This window comes from Helianthus annuus, chromosome 17 (genome assembly GCF_002127325.2).
Source record: "Helianthus annuus cultivar XRQ/B chromosome 17, HanXRQr2.0-SUNRISE, whole genome shotgun sequence".
In the NCBI taxonomy this organism is placed as follows: domain Eukaryota; kingdom Viridiplantae; phylum Streptophyta; class Magnoliopsida; order Asterales; family Asteraceae; genus Helianthus; species Helianthus annuus.
Genome location: NC_035449.2, coordinates 173,655,193 through 173,672,133, shown reverse-complemented (window position 1 = coordinate 173,672,133; position 16,941 = coordinate 173,655,193). Strand labels below are relative to the sequence as shown.

The 16,941-nt window shown below is 34.0% G+C and overlaps 1 protein-coding gene across 1 annotated transcript in view; it reads left to right on the top strand.

The window, feature by feature from the left end:
• Positions 1–16,941, top strand: part of LOC110925238 (probable LRR receptor-like serine/threonine-protein kinase At1g07650) — a 98,599-nt gene that overhangs the window by 45,872 nt on the left and 35,786 nt on the right. Inside the window, exons 4-6 of the mRNA XM_022169204.2 lie at positions 14,356–14,427; positions 14,511–14,582; positions 14,675–14,746. Of these exons, the coding sequence (XP_022024896.1) occupies positions 14,356–14,427; positions 14,511–14,582; positions 14,675–14,746 (216 nt within the window). The remainder of the gene's footprint in view (positions 1–14,355; positions 14,428–14,510; positions 14,583–14,674; positions 14,747–16,941) is intronic.

Genomic DNA, 16,941 nt, shown 5'->3' with positions numbered 1-16,941 from the left:
ACTTAAAATTTTACAATTATACCCTTGTTCTTTTTCTTCTCAATTAAATTATCTTCTCAAATGAACTTCCCCATATATATATATATATATATATATATATATATAGGGTAGGGATATGGTAAAAAGTGTCTAAAATGTGAGAAGGGTAAGAAGTGTTTTAAACCATTGGATATTTGATCTAATGGTTGAGATCAATAGGGTATAAAATGTAAATTGTGTTTTAATTAGAAGGACCTTATGTAAAATTAAAGGGCAATAGTGACTTTTACAACGTTTCAAATATGGTAACCATTTCAAAACCCCCATCAATCTCCTATAAATCAGCGAATTTATGGTAACTGTTTCAAAACCCCCATCAATCTCCTAAAAAATCAGCGAATTTATTGTACTGAGATAAATTCTTCGATTTCCTTCACAACAACTTTTTATAACACTATAAAGAATAGTATATTACATGATAAAACACTATAGGAAGATATAACACTATTTATTTATTGTAATACACTATACATAAATAAAACACTGTTGATGGGGGATAAAACACTATGAAAAGGAACAGTATATTACATGATAAAAACACTATAGGAAGATATAAAACTATATGTTTACTGTAAGACACTATACAGAATAAAACACTATTGATGAGGATAAAACACTAGTAAAAGGGACAGTATATTACATGATAAAACACTATAGAAAGATATAACACTATATGTTTACTGTAAGACACTATACAGAACAAAACAAAACACTATGGATGTGGATAAAACACTATGAAAAGGAGATTAAAGATATTTGTACATAATATAACACTATTGACTAGGGAATATAACACTACAACAAGAACTTACAGTAAACAATTAAATATATAGAACAAATCGAATTCGAATCATATCCCTAATATATCGCCTGATATTTTGAATTAATTAAAATAAGGGACACTTGTCATTCCCAAATTATTTCTCACACTTCTCACAAAAGTTGGACTTTTTACAGTATCCTCTACCTATATATATATATATATATATATATATAGGGTAAGGTTCATGCGAGAACCACCTTTATTGCGAGAACCGCGAGAACCAATGTGAACACAACCTAAAATAGCTAAAAAAACCCTAAAAAACCTAACCCCCACCCCCCAAAAACCTAAACCCCCCACCCCCCCCCCCCCAAAAAAAAAAAAAAAAACCTAACCCCCCCCCCCCCCCAAGCTAAATGCTAAAAACTAAAACCCTCAAAAAACCTAACCCCCCAAGCTAAAATGCTAAAAACTAAACCCCCAAAAACCTAAAAAAATCTAAAAAAAATCAAAAAAAATCAAAAAAAAAATCTAATTTTTTTACTATTTTTTATGTTCAAATCGCTACTTTTAGTAGCCAAAAAAAATTTTTTTTTCTAAAAAAAAAAATTTTAAAATTTTTTTTTTTGGATACTAAAAGTAGCGATTTTTATAAAAAAAATAAAAAAAAAATTCGGTGTTTTTTAGATTTTTTTAGGTATTACTGTTTGTGTTCACACTGGTTCTCGTGGTTCTCGCAATAAAGAGTGGTTCCTAACGGATCTTTGTCCTATATATATATATATATATAAAGGATCCGTTAGGAACCACCCTTTATTGCGAGAACCGCGAGAACTAGTGTGAACACAAATAGTAATACCTAAAAAAATCAAAAAAACACCCAAAATTGTTTTTTTCCTTTTTTTTTGTAAAAAACGCTATATTTCGTTTATAATAAAAAATTAAAAAATTTTCAAAAAAAAATCGAGTCACAGTTATCCATGCACATGTGCATTTGTATCATTTTTTGACAAATTCCGTAATTCATTACAAATATTAGACAATTGCACTTTCATTTACACTACCAGGTGTAATACACTACTTTTTACATTAACAATATTAGAAATGCACATGTGCATCTATATGTATCAACATGAAATAAGGTGTGTTGGTGCACTACTTTTTCTTTCATCTATCATTCCATCCATAATACACAAACATGCACATGTGCATTTTGAAAAACTTTTCGTAAGGCCGAGTTCTAAAAGTTTTAACAACTCATATAAGTTTTCATTTACCCTAGCCTTATATACATATATATATATATATATATATATATATATATATATGGGTGGGGATCCTACGGAAAGTGTGTTTTTCCTAAAAAGTGTAAAAAGTCATAAAACACAATAATTTCAGGCATAAAACACACCTAAAACTCACAAATAATAGAATGAATATTACTAAAACACCATATTCAAACTCTAATAGTCCATAAAAACTTCAAACACACCATCGTAGAACTATGAATATAAAACACACAATGCTAAACAGCATAAAACACAATAATATTTGTCATTCTACAATCAGAGCCTTAACATTTAAAACACAACACAAAACCCACATACATGATGTTTTAGTAATCTTCATCATTTTGTTTGTGGGTTTTTGGTGTGTTTTATGGTTGATATTATGGTGTTTTATGACTTTTTACACTTTTTAGGAAATTTGGAGTTTCTGGCCAACTCCTATCCATATATATATATATACCTACACATATATATATATATAGGTTTAGGATCCTGTAAAAAAAATAAAATTCGTGAGAATGATAAGAAAGAACATGAAGAGGACACATGTCATTAGTTAATCTATTAGAATAAGGGCAATTAAGTAATTTAATAAAAAAACCTAATTAAAGATAAAATTAAAAACCCACATGCAAGTCCCCCGTCTTTTTAAACGTCAATAACTTTTTATACGTAACTTTTTTAAAAAAACATATTATACCATAATAACGAGTGTGTTTTTATCTTTAATATGATTAACCATAGTACTATACTTATATAGAGAAAAAAGTTACGTTTCGATCTAATGTTTTGATCCATGGTGTTTTGTCTAGGTTTTTTTAATTGTATAGTGATTCAATGCGCTATGTTTTACAATAAAACACCATGAACTTATATAAGACACCATAACATTACAAATACCATTTATATTCAATTTTCAATCTTGTTTCTATGGCATTTTATTTTAGAAATTCAAAACAGGTTATGGTGTCTTGTAGAAGGAAAAAGTTAGCTTGTTGAATATAATGATATTTTTTAATTGCTAACGGAATGGTGTCTTTGTATACTTGTATAGTGTCTTATTTTCTATGGTGTTTTATTTTAGTTTCATGGTGTTTCCGCATAAGATATTGGTAGTTTGTTGAATTCAATGGTATTTGCAATATTATGGTGTCTTATATATATTCATGGTGTTTTACTATAAGTAGTGTGCTGAATTCAATGGTATTTTCAATGTTATGGTGTCTGATATGTGTAAGATGCAACATATAAATTACATCAAATGAGGCATAAAACTAACCCTTTTTAAGTACTAATGTTGGAAAAAAGAGTGTTTTTGTCTTCCTTTTGTATTTTCAGGATTAAATGAGCTCAAATTAACAAAAGAAGCAAAAAGACAGCTAAATCTAACATAAATACAAGAAAAGGAACATAAGTGGATTGCCCGGACCCTCAACAACATCCTCCCAAACAAAATAGAGAAGGCAGAAGATTGAACACGCCCCGTGCTCAACCAGCACGGGACCGTGCCCAAGAAGCAGCAGAAAAGACAAACTTATAGAAGCTTCTATTGCCCACCACGGGGCCGTGCCCAGTGACCACGGGGGCGTGGCAAAAGTACAGCAGGCGCATTAATTGTAATTGCGAATTACAATTAATGAAGAGAGAGAGTGTCAAACAGGCACGGGGCCGTGCCCAGCGGACACGGGGCCGTGCCCAGCCTTCTGTTCAGCCTATAAATAGGAGTGCTTGGTTTCATTGCAACTCATCCCTTGGCACACCACCTCTCTCACACTTCATCCACCACCCACCACCACCATAACACCATCATCCACCACCATCATCCATTGTCCATCATAGAGTGTGTCAGTCGTCTCGGGATCCAAGATTGATCGTAAGAGTTCTTGACAATCAAGGCAATGTTTGCCTAAGTCTCTTACATCACTTGGTGAAGACAAGTGTTTAGTATAATACTTTTTATTTTCAATCTTTTGCACTTTTTATTTGGTTTTGTATTAATGACTTTAATAACTAGTTGCTTATGTTGAAGGTGATCTTTCCTTATCGTTTGTCTGTGGTGTCTTGGCGTTATTTTACTGTCTATATAAAATAAAAGATTTTCACCATTCATATATCCACGGTCTATATGGAGGTATGTTGGCTACCTGGTCGGGGGTTAAGGGAACGGTTTGGTAAGGGTCTTGCCCTTTTTCAGCGTTTAAAGGTCCTGTAAGGGACCTGGGTCAAATTTAGTAGGATCTCCTTCAATGCCCATAGGTATTGGATGGCGGGGATCCAAACTCTTTGACCCCCTCATAAGTTAACTACTATTAATACTATAACTCGGCTATTTAGGACTGTATCACTGCTGACTCAGACTACTTAGTCGAGGGTAACCTCACCTCCAAAAGAGGGGTCTACGATAATTTTCATTACTAACTTAATTCATTATCTTTCAATAATCCGACCCTTTAGGATTGTATCCTTGCTGACTCAAACTACTGGGTTGAGGGTAACGTCGCCTTCAAAAGAGGGGCCTACTACAATAACTAAGATAATCTCTTAAACAAGGGCAAAAGTGCGAAAATAATCAAAGGTTATACTAATACACGAGTCGGATCCAAGTGATTCATCTTGTCTATCTGTTTTTGTTTTTATTTTTATTTTATTTTTCAGCATTTAGTTAGTTTTTATTTTCTTAGTTTAAAAATCTTTTCTAACATTTTGATTTGGTTAGACGTTGAGGATAAACCGGTACTAAAAGCTCTTGTGTCCTTGGACGACCTCGGTATCTTACCAACACTATACTACGTCTACGATGGGTGCACTTGTCCATATGTGTGTTTAGTGTTAGTAAATACCGTGTTTTATAAATTTAAAACTTGGCTAAAAGTGTAAAAAGAGCTTAAAATATACATCTAAATTATATAACACTACACACGCATCAAGTTTTTGGCGCCGTTGCCGGGGACACAAGGATTTTAAGAAAGTTAGGAATCAACAGCCTAATAATCTTTTTATTTTTCTTTTTAATTTTTAGGATTTTCTTAGTTTTTCAGCTTCTGCAGAGCTCAGCACGGGTCGTGCCCGCTGAACACGCCCCCGTGCTCAATCATTGGAACTGGCAATCCTGTTTTAAGTCAGACAGTAAGCCGAACACGGGGCCGTACTCACTCAACACGCCCCCGTGCCCAAGATTCACTTACTGAAAACAGAACCGTTAGATCCCGGCGGTTGGTAATTTCTGACACAAACATGAGTGATGGTAATTCTTTTTACTTTCGGCACTCTTATGGTACGTGGTGTCAATTATGTGGAGGCGAGCATAAAGAATTAGAATGTTATTTTCTAAACTATAAACCCCACTATATAGACCCACGGTCTCCCTATAACCTTAAGAGGGGCAAAAGTAAAAATAATCACTATCTCTCCCTCGAATGCGCCCAGCCAGATATTCTAGGAGAAATGCTCCTTGACGAGTTATTTCAACTAGAAGATCTAGTTTTAAATTGGTCAAAAGAGCTTAGGAAGGATTTCCTTGAATCATCCCAAGACGAAGACCATGAAGAAATGTTGGGATCGCATTCCAACAACCTCGTTGCTCCCAAAAATACCTTCATACCTAGCGAAGACTTGGACGATAGTCGTCCCTGTGCCGATTGTGCCGTGAAGGACTCTCCATCGACTTCGTTCGGTGCATACATAGACCTGAGCGATTCGGCATACACCTTCTTTAACGAGAGCCCGGGAAAGGGTTGGACTTATCCACCTAGAATAAAAATAGGAATTACCCTCACCGACAACCTCTTGCGTTCTCGCCTTAGTCTAGGAGAATTAAGGTAACTTAGGCACTTTGGGGTTGTTCCCACCAGTAAGGAACCACCCGATATCAATAAGATCCTTAGAAGTAAAGAAACTACATAAGACAGCTTCCAGACACGGGGCCGTGTCCAGGTCAACACGCCCCCGTGCTCACCTAAAAGATTCTCTGCTAATTTTGTCAGGATACGGACAAAATGTGTCAGGATTTCATCTGCACACGGGGCCGTGTCCAGCCAACACGGGGCCGTGTCCAGTGCGCTGTCGTTTTCTTTAAATGCAGCCTGATCCCTGCTCATTTTTACCACTTCAAAAGACAGAGATTCCTGGGATCTTCACTCATACCATCCTAGGTAAGTGCTAAAAGAAGGTTCCCAAGAACCATCTTCTCCCTTCCACTTTTATTCTTTACCTCTTCTTTCAAATTTTTCAAACATTTCCTCCATGGAAGCTTGGAAGCTCCATGATTCCAACCTTTTATGTGAAGTTTGTAAGATTATTTGCTAAGGATTCTTGTTTAAAGTTAGTTGTATAACTTTGTTTTAAATTATCTGTGCTTAAAACCCAGCTGAAAATCATAAAAATAATTTAAAACTCCATGACTCCTTAGCCTAAAATCCAGAAGACAAGTGGACACGGGGCCGTGTCCGAGGTTCTGTTTCGTGAAAATTTAGCTTTCTTCGGTTTATTTCTCAGAAAATTGCAAGTAAACAAGCGGAACATCTTCAAGAAGTAACCGACAAGGGAGGAGATCATCAACGGCGGAAGACTCTCTTGTAAACTATGTTTACGCTCTAAGAGAGGCTATTGATGAAATGACGGGGGTGGAAGAAGCATTGGTCGACCGTATCAACCATCTAACGGTGGGACTGGAGGGTTGTCTCCGAGAGGTGAACCTCTTGCACCAGAGGTTAAACCTTCTCGCCTCCCCGCCCTTGGTGCCTATAATAACCCAAAGGGCGTGGAACATGGTGCCCGAAGTCATCATTCCGGCCGAATGGTACGCCATGCACCCTGAGCCTCCACAAAGGGTGGTGCAAGGAGTCCCGGTAAATGTTCCCCCTCCGCCACAAGTTGCTGAGGAAAATCAAGCCGCCTTCTTCCTTCCAAGGGAAATAGAAGAATGGCTTTAAACGACATCTAGGGAAGAAAACCATCGGCCGAAAGTCCTACTATATCGGGAAACTATTCTCAAAATTTTCTTAAAAAGTAAAACTCCTTATGACAACTTCGTGCACCTCCTGACCTAATTAGTTAAGTCTTTATTTTATTTTAGAAATATTATGTATCTCTCTATGATTTCAATGGAATGATGGTTTTAAAGTTTGAATGGTTCATAATAAATAAAACACACTCATGGTGGTAAAGGATGACAAGGGAAACGAGAAATATGGCCCCATGCACAAGAACACGGCCACTCGACATCAATTTCTCCATTACAGAAGGTTCAGCATGGGCCGTGCCCAGCCAACACGACCACGTGCTGAACCCCCTGCAGAAAATTGCCCAGTTCAGGTAACTGGACACGGGCCGTGTTCACCAGACACGCCCCCGTGTCCAGGCTTCTGTTTTTTTCTTTAATTTTCGTTACTGGCACCTGAACACGGGGTCGTGCCCGGTCCCCACGGGGCCGTGCCCGGTCCCCACGGGGCCGTGTCCAGACTGCTAGTAACATAAATTTTTGCTTTTAACACCATGTTACACATTTAATCAACCTAAAAATTTATTTTTGGGACACATTGAGGACAATGTGTAATTTAAGTGTGGGGGGGGGGGATGTTAAAACCTTGAATTTTGCAAGTCCGAATAACAAGCCTTACACAAAACTCTATTGGAACCGCTAATCACCCCAAATTTTTTCAAATATTTTCAATTTTTTTTATCTTGTCTAAAGTTTAAGTTGGGAATTCTAAGACTAACGAGGTTATATTTTTACAAATTTACAACCAATAGTGTCGTGATAAAAAGAACCAACATAAGAAAATTATGAAACGACATGCCAAGCTTAGTTAAAATTCGATTATATATACTCGATCACATAGAAAAACCCATTTCCACAAAAAAGTGAGTTTTGAGCCTTTATTGAGCATACAAATATACATATTTGCGCTAAATGCTCATTTTTCGTTTCTTATGTGAATAGCCGCTTGGTTCTTACGACTCTAGAACTTGCCACGACAATTCATTCCCGGTCCTTACCAACTTAAACCCAAGTAAGTAAATGATGGAGGCATTAGGACTAACCCCTTTTTCTTTCAAAACTATTATTTTCATTTTTCTTTTCACCTACCCAAAAAAAAAAAAAAAAAACCCTCCCCCTAGTTAACCCCTTTTGAGCCTAAACCTTTCATTTCTTTACCCTAAAACCTTTTTACCCACTAAAAACCCTTTTTATTTTTACCCTTTTATTTTAGTAACAAGCTCGTTTTCGTGTGACTGAAAAAAAAAAGAAAAAAAATATGATGAAGTTAGAAATAAACAAACAAAGCTCTTAAAACAAAAGTTTGTTTGAAGAAATACTTCATTAAGAATAAAAAGTCACTAATACAAAATGTGTTGCGAAAACCGACGCTTTTTCGCCCTTTTCTACTAACCACTAACCAAACTACCCACCTTTAGCCCAAGCCTTTACCCAAAAAGTCCTCTTGATATTTACAAAGGTAACAATTTAAAAAGGAGGAGGATTGATTGCTTGGCAAGCTTATGGTAGTAATAAGTTCTATGCCGCTCTCGAGTGATTCACTAAAAATACACCTTCGGCCGAGTGTGAGTGATTTCTCCCGTGAGGTATGTGAACTTGTATATAAATGGAATTTAAAAAAAAAAGCATGTTATGCCCAAATAAGTAATCTCTCTTATGAAACGTTCTCAATAAATCATAACGAATAGGATTGTAAATAAATAAAAATAAAACCCAAATAAGGATCTTCGATTCCCGACACTCTATGACAAGCCAAAACCTTCTCTTCTACCCATTCCATTTGAAAGTGTAAGCCACACATAAAAGAGTTTTGCTTGAGGACAAGCAAAAGTTCAAGTGTGGGGGTATTTGATGTGTGTAAAATGCAACATATAAATTACATCAAATGAGGCATAAAACTAACCCTTTTTAAGTACTAATGTTGGAAAAAGAGTGTTTTTGTCTTCCTTTTGTATTTACAGGATTAAATGAGCTCAAATTAACAAAAGAAGCAAAAAGACAGCTAAATCTAACAAAAATACAAGAAAAGGAACATAAGTGGATTGCCCGACCTCTCAACAGCATCCTCCCAAGCAAAATAGAGAAGGCAGAAGACTGAACACGCCCCGTGCTCAGCCAGCACGGGGCCGTGCCTAAGAAGTAGCAGAAAAGACAAACTTATAGAAGCTTCTATTGCCCACCACGGGGTCGTGCCCAGTGAACACGGGGGCGTGGTGAAAGTACAGCAGACGCATTAATCGTAATTGCGAATTACAATTAATGAAGAGACAGAGTGTCAGACAGGCACGGGGCCGTGCTCAGCCTTCTGTTCAGCCTATAAATAGGAGTGCTTGGTTTCATTGCAACTCATCCCTTGGCACACCACCTCTCTCACACTTCATCCACCACCCACCACCACCATAACACCATCATCCACCACCATCATCCATTGTCCATCATAGAGTGTGTGAGTCGTCTCGGGATCCAAGGTTGATCGTAAGAGTTCTTGACAATCAAGGCCATGTTTGCCTAAGTCTCTTACATCACTTGGTGAAGACAAGTGTTTAGTATAATACTTTTTATTTTCAATCTTTTGCACTTTTTATTTGGTTTTGTATTAATGACTTTAATAACTAGTTGCTTATGTTGAAGGTGATCTTTCCTTATCGTTTGTCCATGGTGTCTTGGCGTTATTTTACTGTCTATATAAAATAAAAGATTTTCACCATTCATATCTCCACGGTCTATATGGAGGTATGTTGGCTACCTGGTCGGGGGTTAAGGGAACGGTTTGGTAAGGGTCTTGCCCTTGTTCAGCGTTTAGAGGTCCTGCAAGGGACCTGGGTCAAATTTAGTAGGATCTCCTTCAATGTACATAGGTATTGGATGGAGGGGATCCAAACTCTTTGACCCCCTCATAAGTTAACTACTATTAATACAATAGCCCGGCTATTTAGGACTGTATCACTGCTGACTCAGACTACTTAGTCGAGGGTAACGTCACCCCCAAAAGAGGGGCCTACCATAATTTGCATTAATAAGTTAATTCATTATCTTTCAATAATTCGACCCTTTAGGATTGTATCCTTGCTGACTCAAACTACTGGGTTGAGGGTAACGTCGCCTTCAAAAGAGGGGCCTACTACAATAACTAAGATAATCTCTTAAACAAGTGGAAAAGTGCGAAAATAATCAAAGGTTATACTAATACACGAGTCGGATCCAAGTGATTCATCTTGTCTATCTGTTTTTATTTTTATTTTATTTTTCAGCATTTAGTTAGTTTTTATTTTCTTAGTTTAAAAATCTTTTCTAACATTTTGATTTGGTTAGACGTTGAGGATAAACCGGTACTAAAAGCTCTTGTGTCCTTGGACGACCTCGGTATCTTACCAACAATATACTACGTCCACGATGGGTGCACTTGCCCATATGTGTGTTTAGTGTTAGTAAATATCATGTTCTATAAATTTAAAACTTGGCTAAAAGTGTAAAAAGGGCTTAAAATATACATCTAAATCATATAACACTACACATGCATCAGTGTCTTATATACGTTCATGGTGTTTTAATGTAAGTAGTTTGCTGAATTCAATGGTATTTGAAATTTTATGGTGTCTTATATAAGTTCATGGTGTTTTACTATAAAACACAACACCTTGAATCACTATACAAGTAAAACAACATACACAAACACCATGGACTAAAATATCCAATCGAAACGTTTTTTTTCTCTATATTAATATAGCAATATATTGTTAGATTTTAATTAGTTGCTGACTTGATGTTCGAAAGTTGGAACACAAACATAAATATAAATTAGAAAAAAGTACTTATGTACAATTTGGTTAAATTTGGTTGAAATTGGTTTATTTGGTTTCCAACCAAAACCAAACCGAATTAAATTTGGTTTGGTTTGGTTCGGTTTGCATATCCTAATTTGGTTTGGTTTTTGGTTTAGGCTACAAAATTTTGAAAACTGAATAAATCGAATTAAATAAACCAATTTAACCATAAACCGAACCATTGAATACCCCTAATTCCTCTTGCCACTAAGCCAAAGCCTAAATGGTGTATGTCATTAATTTTAGAGTAAATTACAGAAATCGTCCTTTATGTTGACACTAGATTGCAAAATGTGTCCTTTGTCTTCAAAAAGTACAAAAAACGTACTCGATATTTGAAAACCCTTACATGTTATGTCCTTTAGCCCTAATTTAGTTAGTTTTCATGGTTAAATCTTAGCCAGTGGACACTATATGTGGGTATTTTGGTCATTTTACTCTAAATACTAAAATAAATAATCATAAGCATAATAAATAAGTAAATAATTTTTTTTTAAAAAAAATTACATAGATATAGTCATAATTATCTATACAAACGCACACATATATATGATAAACCTCTCTCTCTATCATAACACACTATCTCTCTCTAACTACGGTACTAACATCGCCTATCCCACCACCGCCACCACCGCCACGCAACCCACACTGTCTTTTACCACCACTCAAACCCGCTACCACCCGCCCACCTACCACCACCTTCACACGGCCCACCCCACCCAACCTCACACCGCATTTCACTGCCACTCAAATCCACCACTAAGATCTGCCCCCACAACCACAACCCATCATTATCATAACCTTCCATCTTCCACAAACACCACCTCAACGATTGACTTAATCTGAAAACCACCATAAAATATAAAATATTAAAATACAAAGAAGAGTGTGTACTAAAAACCCCAAATCACATCAGATATCACACACAATCACACCTACATTAGGATTCAATCATTCGACGATGGCGACTTATGGATCTGGCAGAATGACAGCTACTTATGGATCTCCAACGACGGATCTGGTAGTGTGTACCAAAAACCCCATTGTTTTCAGGCTTATGGATCTGGCATATGCAAGATTTGATGAAATTATGGATCTGAGCAAAACCCTTGAATAAGATTAGATGTTGTGTTTCTTGAATAAGTGTGGATGTTGTGTTTTTTGGTTTCTGGTATGCAAGATTGGATGTGTTTATCCATTCAGATTGTAGAGAGAGAGTGAGATATGAGGAAGATAGTAAGTGAGTTTTAAGATGAGAGGGAGATAGGGCTTTTTATGTTTATTATTTTAGTACTTAGAGTAAAATAACTAAATTACCCTTATGTGGGATTCACTTGGTTAGATTTAACTATGATAACTAACTAAGTTAGGGTTAAAGAACATAAGGAGCAAGAGTTTGCAAGCATCAAGTACATTTTTGTAATTTTTAAAGAAAAAGAACACACTTTGCAATCTAGTGTTAATATAAAGGACGATTTTCTGTAATTTACTCTATATTTTATATGTTAAAACAAAATGGGTTACTTGAAATGGGAATCCGAGTATAGGTATTAGAGCATTTACTTCCCATTTTGTATTTTTATGTGAGTGAGTTCTGCATATTATAAAAAGTGGTTTTGAGTGGTTGTAAGTGGAGTAAATAGAAAATGTTAATGTTCATCTGTATATTTTGGGGGACACTGTCCATCCATATTATTTTTTTAATATTTTTTGAAAGTGGGAGTGGAGGAGAATAATGATAAATGTAAAAAATAATATTATTTAATTGACAAAGAGAGAAAATCTAGTGATTTTTATGTTATTTCTCCAATCTTTTTATTTACGGTGAGTGGAGGAGAGTAATGATAAGTGTATAAAATAATATTATTTAATTGACAAGAGAGAAAATGTAGTGTTTTTTATGTTATTTCTCCAATCGTTTTATTTACGTAGTTGAAAATTTCAATCACTTGCGAAGGATGCATTAATCTTAAATATTTCAACTAGACCTTGGCAATTTTGAACCAAAATTATGAATTTAGGTTGCTTTGGATTTTAAAAAGAGGAGTCGTGGGTTGTTTTGGGTTGATTAATATAGTTAAGGAGGTTGAAATGGGTAAATAAAGAAATTAATTAAAAAGTTAATGGGTCGGGATGGGCCACAAAAATGCAAAATGGCTCAGGACAGGTAATTACTTAAAACACAAATGGGTCTTCCAAATCCAAATCCAAAACTCAAAGTTCAGAATTCACTATAGTTCATATAACATCCTCATTCCTCCATATAACCACTATAGATCTCTTCATATCCACCTTTTTATAATGAAGATCATCATACTCTTGATCTCATGAACAATAACGAAGCTTCTAGAAGTAAGCTTTTATCAATTATCTACACCTCTCAACAGCCCCTAAATTACTTTTATTTCGATCGCTGTGTTAAAATTGTTTCAAATGGAGGTGCTTTTTTAGCAGATTTTTAACCTATGTTACTTCTATTCCTAAGTACCTTTGTTGTATAACAAATTTTATATTTACAACCTGAAATGTTATCAAGTAAAAGCATCCTTGGGGCAAATCACAAAAAGGAGAAGATCGATTTCTTGGTCTATAAATCCGAGCAGGTCAAAATTGAGTCATACTATTTGAAAGCAAACCCAAACGTTTATTACACACATGAACTTCCAATATATCTCCACTTATATATGGTACCATGGCTGTGATGACATTAGTGTATGTCTGTTTGGGAAAATCAAAAAACAAGTTTGAAACGTTCAAATTAAAGAATAAAACAAAGAGTTAATTACATGGTTAGTGTATGTGGTTTGCACAAAATAACATACTTAGGTATTAATAGTTTAAAATCATCTTCTAGGGTATTAACTTTTCATTTTGTAACGTTTGGAGGTATTAACTTTTAGGGTATTAACATAGTTAGTCCATGTGGTTTGCACAAAATAACATACTTAGGTACTAATAGTTTAACATACAATTAACGTTAATACCTCCAAACGTAATGAAAAGTTAATACCCTAGAAGATGATTTTAAACTATTAATAACTAAGTATGTTAATTTGTGCAAACCACATGGAGTAACTATGTAATTAACTCTAAACAAAAGGTAAATTACTATTTTATTAAGTTTTATATTTTTAAGTTTTTTTTATATAAATTTTTGTATTTTTTTAAATTTTTAATTAAATTTTTTTCTATTTTTAATGTGTTATACTTTTTTATTTTATTTTACTAATGTTTATATTTTTTTATTTTTTTCATCTCATCCTTACCCGAACTCATCCTTACCTGAATCCATCCTGACACAATCTTATACCGACCTTTCTTTTTGTATACCCATCATGACCCATACATATCCTAACCCAAACTCATCTTAACCCATCACCCAAACCCACCCAACTTGCCCAATTTGCCACTCATAATTTCAAGACATTATTTATGATACAGGCATATACAAGGTTGTTCTTTTGAGGGGCCTCTTCCTTCTAGCATCTCTTTCTTAACCAAACTGGAGGATCTGTATGCCCTTTTTCACTAGGTTTAATAATGACCAACTATACAAAGTGATTAATTTTCTTTTTCATTGCATTTATATGATACAGCAGAATTAGTGATTTGAAAGGTGAGGCTTCTACTATCCCATCACTGGAGCAAATGATACGACTGGATATATTGTGAGTTATTTCGACTTTGTATTTTGTACGGTGGTTATCTCATTTTAGTACTCAAGTGAAGATGTTAATTACAACCATTACGAATTATGCAGGATACTTAGGAATTGTTTGATCTATGGGACAATTCCTAACTACTTTGGGGATTTCATGCTTCTGACTACTTTGTAAGTAATTCATAAGATGTTCCTTGCTTCGCATATAGATTATCATTTAGTTACTTTTTTATACGTAAGTAATTCACCAGATGTTCCTTGTTTTTTTAATGGCTAATGTTACTCTGCTCAAACTCCTATATTTACAAATAAATCACCCTTGTCTGGGATTAAACTTTCTTTTAATGGCCAATTTTACTTTCCTCAAACTCTTATATATACAAATAAATCACCTTTGTATGGGATTGAATTCAGGACCTCCCACTAAAAGACAAGAATCTCTACCAAGTGAGCTAGCCCCACTTAGCATGTTCCTTGCTTCTCATATAGATTATCATTAAGGCAGTGTTTGGTATGAAGGAATAGAAGGTGGAATGGAATGGATCATTCTGATGGAATGAAAATAGACATGTTTGGTTACCATGTGGTAATGGGATGGAGCATTCCAAAGGAATGTAACTCCTTCCAAATATAACAATTTTCATTCCTTAGTTTGTAGGTGTTTTTTTTCCATTCCTTCAAGGAATGGAAATAAATATATAATAATAATAATAATAATAATAATAATAATAATAATAATAATAATTATTATTATATTTATATTTAAACTTATACTTATTAATATTCATAGTGATATTAATATATATAAAAAATTTATTATTAATTTTTTACCATTAATATATCATTATTATTGAGGCAATTATATTTTTGTCGTTTTTACTACGATTATGTTTTGTTAATTCGTCTTTTTTTGTTTATCAAATTGTACAAAGTAATGATTCATTCTATTCATATATGAGTAACCAAACATCACAATAGAATGGAATGATCCATTTCATTCCCTTGTCCATTCCATTACCTCATCCATTCCATTCCCTCATTCATTCCATTACCCCATACCAAACAGACCCTAAGTTACTTTTCTACATACAACTTAGTTTTGAGAATTTTTTCCTTTCGGGAATCACAAAACGTTGGATGCCACTAGCAAGCATGATACAATTAGTTCATAATGAGAATCCTCAGATAAAAATTTACCAAGTTCAATAAAATTATCTGAAAGAAAATGATGTGAATGGATATTCACACAGCGGTTTTTTTTAACATATTTCCCCTTACTAAAATCTTTTATTACATACTAGGTTATAGACTCATGTGTTACATGTGTTTAAGGATAGAAAAATAGAAAATGAAAGGCTTTTAAATAATCATGGAGTTGATCGAATTTTTTGGGAAAAAAATGCATGTTTGACTTTATATAAACTTGAATGAGTTTTTAAAAATAAATATGTTATTGTGGAGGTTGGTTGCGTTTAAAAGACATAGCAATTATAAATTTTGAATTTTTTTATATTTCATATTATTTCTTGCATCACACATAATAAATATAGATTTTGATATGAATACATATAACCCTAATATGAATTATAAAACTAAAGAAAAATATAACATTACTCATTTCAAATGACGCGTTTACGAAGTAAGAATTTTGTTTTTGAATACATAGGATTCATATATTTTATTTCAAATTAATATTTTGTTATTTTAAAAAGTGTTATCAAATAGAAGATGGAATAGAATTAGTTCATTATCAAAGATTATATATATTTTTTATATATATGTTTAACATTTGTGAAAATGATAATAACAAATTACAAACATGAGGTTTGAAATTTTTGGTTACATCAAATAGTGATGGATGTATATATTTTTGGTTATCTCATCTTCTTTTGATAAGTATGGTTTTATTTATTAAGGTAGGGATATCATATTAAAGTATGGGTAAATACATAACTAATATTAAGAATTAAGAATTAAGAATATTGAAGATATATAATCATGAATATAAGATTATTTTAATATATATATTAAATTCAATCATTTAATAATCTTTATATTAATTTACTTATTTTTTATTATGGTTGAGATAATATGATAAATTGACACATTGCCTTTTAATGAAATCTTTATTATAAAAGAATGCCATGTGGCATTAAGGTGATCTTTTTATTAGTATTAGATTTATCTAACCCATAAAATCAGTTACATCTTTATCTTTTATAAACCATATATATTACATATTTACTATTTTCATTAAAATACAATTATTGAATTACTATTGCACCCCTAAACCGGAGTGAATGTCTTTGTGATTTCTAGACGAAACTATGTCCATTTGGAAACGTGAATGAGATCAGAACGTTTAT